The sequence below is a fragment of the Sinocyclocheilus rhinocerous genome, unplaced genomic scaffold, assembly GCF_001515625.1.
Source record: "Sinocyclocheilus rhinocerous isolate Xijiao unplaced genomic scaffold, SAMN03320098_v1.1 scaffold5455, whole genome shotgun sequence".
Lineage (NCBI taxonomy): Eukaryota > Metazoa > Chordata > Actinopteri > Cypriniformes > Cyprinidae > Sinocyclocheilus > Sinocyclocheilus rhinocerous.
Window position 1 is genome coordinate 20,048 of NW_015629355.1, and position 5,003 is coordinate 25,050.

At 42.4% G+C, this 5,003-nt stretch overlaps 2 protein-coding genes across 2 annotated transcripts in view; one reads left to right on the plus strand and one right to left on the minus strand.

The window, feature by feature from the left end:
• Positions 1–1,627, minus strand: part of LOC107738881 (uncharacterized) — a 10,152-nt gene extending 8,525 nt beyond the window's left edge. The window contains exons 1-4 of the mRNA XM_016550782.1: positions 1,513–1,627; positions 522–592; positions 368–435; positions 126–281 (exon numbers count right to left, since the gene is read on the minus strand). Coding sequence (XP_016406268.1) covers positions 126–281; positions 368–435; positions 522–592; positions 1,513–1,625 — 408 coding nt within the window. The 5' untranslated portion in view covers positions 1,626–1,627. The remainder of the gene's footprint in view (positions 1–125; positions 282–367; positions 436–521; positions 593–1,512) is intronic.
• A 246-nt stretch (positions 1,628–1,873) lies between these two features.
• Positions 1,874–5,003, plus strand: part of LOC107738882 (natural resistance-associated macrophage protein 2-like) — a 29,749-nt gene continuing 26,619 nt past the window's right edge. Inside the window, exons 1-2 of the mRNA XM_016550783.1 lie at positions 1,874–1,898; positions 3,220–3,622. Coding sequence (XP_016406269.1) covers positions 1,874–1,898; positions 3,220–3,622 — 428 coding nt within the window. The remainder of the gene's footprint in view (positions 1,899–3,219; positions 3,623–5,003) is intronic.

Genomic DNA, 5,003 nt, shown 5'->3' on the forward strand with positions numbered 1-5,003 from the left:
CACTCACTTGCACACACACACACTCTCTCACACTCTCACACACACACACTCACACACACTCACTCGCACACACACACACCATGCAGTTATTTCTGTGATGTGATCACTCAGGTGTGTAGACTGACCTTCACGAGAGCAGAATGCAGGTAGATGTTATGAGGCATTATGACGGCTCCCACGATCCCGACGGCCTGCTCCAGCTGTGCAGGTCCACAGCCGCTGCAGTACGGCACAAACATGCCCTTCAGCACCGCGACCTGGTCTGGAGCCACACGCACATACTGCAGACAAGCAGAGCAGAGAGACACGTCACACACCCGCTGCTTCAACATTCACCGGCTGACAACACGCTGCAGCTGCACTGAACCTCGTAACCAAAGCTGAGGGCCATGATGGTGATGAGGAACCCAAAGAACGCCTCCAGCTTCCTCAGACCTGAAGACAGACCGACCAGACACTCGCATTAGAGCCACGACACCAGCCGGTGTGATCATTCTCATGCTCCTTCAGTGCAGACCTACCGTACTTGTCCAAAAACAGGAAGACAAATGTGTCAATGATGGTGATCAACACTCCAGCCCACAGAGGAATCCTGCAGAAGAACATCAACCATCAACAAGACGAATGAACTCCGATTCTACACATCCTCAATCAATTCAAACACTCAATCCCTCAATAAACACACTGTGAAGAGCTCATTCATATTTATCAGAAGGACAATTATAGCTATACATGTCAGTTTGATCAAAGAATAATTCACTCAAAATGAACATTAGCAGTAAATGTGCTCATCTCAGATTAGGAGGACGGACTCAAGTTCCTAACGTCTCACATGCTTAAAGGAATACTTCAGCCAAAAACAAACATTTGCTGTATATGTGCTCATCCTCAGGTCATCCCAGATTAGGATGAGTTTGCTTCTTCATCAGATTTGTAGAAATGTAGCATTGCATCAGTGTCTCAGCAATGGATGCTCTGCAGTGAATGGGTGCCATCAGAATGAGAGTCCAAACAGCTGATAAAAACATCACAATAATCCACAAGTAATCCACAGCACTCCAGTCCATCAGTTAACATCTGGAGAAGACAAAAGCTGAAACAAATCCAGCATTAATACGTTTTTAACTCAAATACATAGTGAATTATGGACTCGTATTTTAGTTAAAAACGTCTTAATGCTGGATTTGTTTCAGCTTTGGACTCTCATTCTGACGGCACCCATTCACTGCAGAGCATCCATTGCTAAAACACTGATGCAATGCTACATTTCTACAAACCTGATGAAGAAACAAACTCATCCTGATCTCTGATGACCTGAGGATAGTCTAATAGTTCAGAAAAATATATGGTAACTGAATATGTGAGAGGAAAAGGTTAATGTGAAATCTTCACCCACTGAACCCAGTACAGCTGGTGTCACATACATGAGAAGCTGATGTGTATTGGACACAGATGCTAAACAAGCACACATGAAGTGACTCTGTCAGTCGTGTGATGATGATGATGATGTACCTGCCGACTGACAGCAGATTGAGGGCGATGGCACAGCCGATGACCTCCTGCATGTCAGAGCCGATGATAGCCAGCTCCACCATCAGCCACAGGATGATCCGCGGCACCTGCATCAAACACAGCGCCGTCAGTCACTAATACACACGCAGCTCTCAGCCGGCAGAAACAGCAGGCAAGTGCCAGTGTTCGGTAACACAGTGTATATCGCCGTAACGAACATGCACAGTATTGCTGTGGGAACCTTAAAATAACGTGAATTATTTAAATTTTTAGAATGATTATTTTCCATCAACTGGTAAAATGTACTAACACTGCATCAGTGTTGTGTAAAGGAGGAGCACACTCTCTAAACAACCCAAACATGGACGAGAAGCATCGTGAAACGCGTGTGCGGCTGAAAAATGCTCAGATTACACCTGCAAACAATACAGAGTGTGCTGTTTCTGTTTCTGGACACAGAGAAGAAAGGAAGACAAACCGCATTCACATGCTTTCAAACAGACTTCCAGATTTCTGCATCAATTTTGGTGTTTATCAAACAACACTTACTTAGATTTAATATTTGTTTTCAAACATCTGTATAGATTTTTGCATTTTAATCTGGACTAAAACAAGTCAGATAAGATATCTGAAAATGTTCTGATTCTTACTGTTCTTTACAGGTGTGTTCATAAACTGTTTGAAACATTTGTTTACTCTTGAATATTTAAATACAATAAAACAATACACAAAGTGTACACTACCAGTCAAAGGTTCGGAATAATAAAGATTTTTTTTTTTTTTCAAATAAGTCTCCTCTGCTCAGCAAGGCTGCATTTATTTAATCATAAATACAGTAAAAGTTGTGAAATATTACTGGTTTAAAACAACTGTTTTCTATGTGAATATCTGTTCAAATGTAATTAATTTCTGTGATCAAAGCTGTATTTTCAGCATCATTACTCCAGTCTTCAGTGTCACATGATCCTTCAGAAATCATAATAAGTGTCAGCTCTACTGAAAAGTCACCAAATGTCAGTGTAAACACATTTCTGACTCAAGTCCGTTCTGCTGAAAATGAAATTATTTATGTTTGCACTTTTATTGATGGGGTTACATTACACTGCATTGAAGGCTGCCATTGCATCAGTTCTTGTTTTCCCTGAGTTGATCTTGTGACCTTGGTGTTGCTACAGGACGAGGGGGAATCTCATCGTTTGGCAACAGACTGGTTTTTTAATATTTCACAATCCAAAGCACTAAAAGCATTGCTAATGGAGCCATTTAGCAGCAGATTCATCAAAAGGAATCAGAACGGCCAGCAGCCGAGCCTGTGATGTAAATGAAGGCAGCAACACTGGACCGTATGACCGTAGTGTTGTTCAGATGAGTGCAGATACTGAACATGAACTCTGGACTCACCTTGAATCCAGCTATAGCCCCAGACTGAAGATCCGACTCTATGTTCCCAGGGTCCAGATACGCGATGCTCATCAGAAAACCCGGTCCAGTGAAGGCCCAGAGTTTACGAAAGCTAAACAGCTAGAGAGAGGGAGAGCAATACAGGTCACACTCATCTCAACAGCAGCTGCTCGGCTGGATCTGAAATCTGCACTCCAGAATGTTTTATTTAGCACAGTGGCTAGATTAACAAATAACCAGACGCCACCCGATCTAAATATTCCCTCACAGTTTAATAGTAATGACTTTATGAATTTCTCCTGGCAGGTTCCTCCAAAGCATCCCAGCTAAGGTCAAGTTCCTTAAACGCCTTAGCAAGATCCCTGTCAAGCTCATCATGGAGGTCAGCAGGGCCCTCAGTGTCGGGGCAATTCGGCTCTGCCAAGTCCTTCTCTGATGCCGAGATGGACATGGAGTCCTCTTCCTCATGGGCGCTGAAGGAGATGAAGTCCGTGATGGCAGGAGGTGGGCGAAAACTCTCATCAGAGAAGAAGACTGGGGAATCTTCTCATCACCTTCAGGAGTCATCACCTTCGTCCCGGGGAAGGGAAAGGCCCACCAGCAGCTCGCAGGCGGCAGTAGACCTCGTCCCCGTCGACCACGAGCAAAATCCCTCCGAGCTCGTAAGACATGAACCGGTAGATCTGCGCAGTGGACACAGTCCGAGACTGTAAAGGTAGCGTTAATGTGCCCCAGGCCCCAGACAAGCGACACAGTGCTTGTGGGTGTCCAGCAGGCTGATGGGGCCCGCACAAATCCTACAGAAAGTAGCCATCGGATGCTGAAGAGATAATTGTTTCTTCTGTTGCGTCTTCGACGATGGCAGCAGCGTGAAGGAGAAGATTCTCGCTTTCGCTGCATTTTAAACTGCCCGCAGGCTTGTCAGTATTTGCATGCAATTTGCATGGATTAGTGACAATTGGCCACTTTATTGAACTGGCGTTATCTTATAAGGTTTCAGGATTTTGGAGAAGTTCCCACTGCGAATGCTTCACAATGTAGAGTGAACGCTCAAAAGGGAACAACCATTTAGCCAACTGACCCATGGTAGAACCCCAAAAATCAAGAAAAAAAGACGAAAAAATAGAATAATAATAATAAAATCCAGTTGCTTCGCTCCTGGTGTGAGTTGGCACCGCATGGAGGACAGAACAAAACCTCGTTGGAGCTGTAAGCTTTTAAATGAAAATTTATTTATAAAACAAAAGTTCTTCTTTGGCCAGATTAGCCTACACTTTCTTAATAGCTGATGAGGGAATAATAAAACGGTTCTGCGAAATTGAGAACTTATGTCTAGCTTGTATACTCGACAACTTTGCACAGTTTACGCTACATTACATTTAGTCATTTAGCAGACACTTTTATCCAAAGCAACTAACAAATGAGGACAATAGAAGCAATCAAAACCAACAAAAGGGCAATAATATGTAGGTGCTGTGACAAGTCTTGGTTAGCCTAACACAGTACACATAGCAAGTTTTTTTTTTATAATAAATAAAAAGAAAAAAAAGTAAAATCATCCTGGCAGCCGTAATACAACCAATCTTAAGAAGAATACGTGCATTTTCCTTCCTCTTCAGAGGGTCAGAATCTTGGACCCCTAATTAATGATTCAAATAAAACAGAGAAAATGCATTTGAAGATGTTGATTGAGTAGAAATTCCTATCTCATATGCTACTCTGAACATCGTCTTCATTTCAGTCACTATCTGTCATCAGATCTTCACAACCGTCTAACGTTGATGTAGAGCCATCAAATCGATTAATCGCGACTAATCGATCCAAAATAAAAGTTTGTGTTTACATATGTGTGTACTGTGTATATTTATCATGTATATATAAATACACACACATATACATGTATATATTCAAGAAATACTTATATGTGTATACCGTATTGTCCCGAATATAAGACGATGTTTTTTTCTTGGAAATACATCTGAAAAAACGCGGTCGGCTTATATTCAGGGTCTAGACTTTGACATGTCAATAATACACCCACAACAATAGGTGGCGCCAAATACGCATAAAACGAGTGTGCCATGAAATAC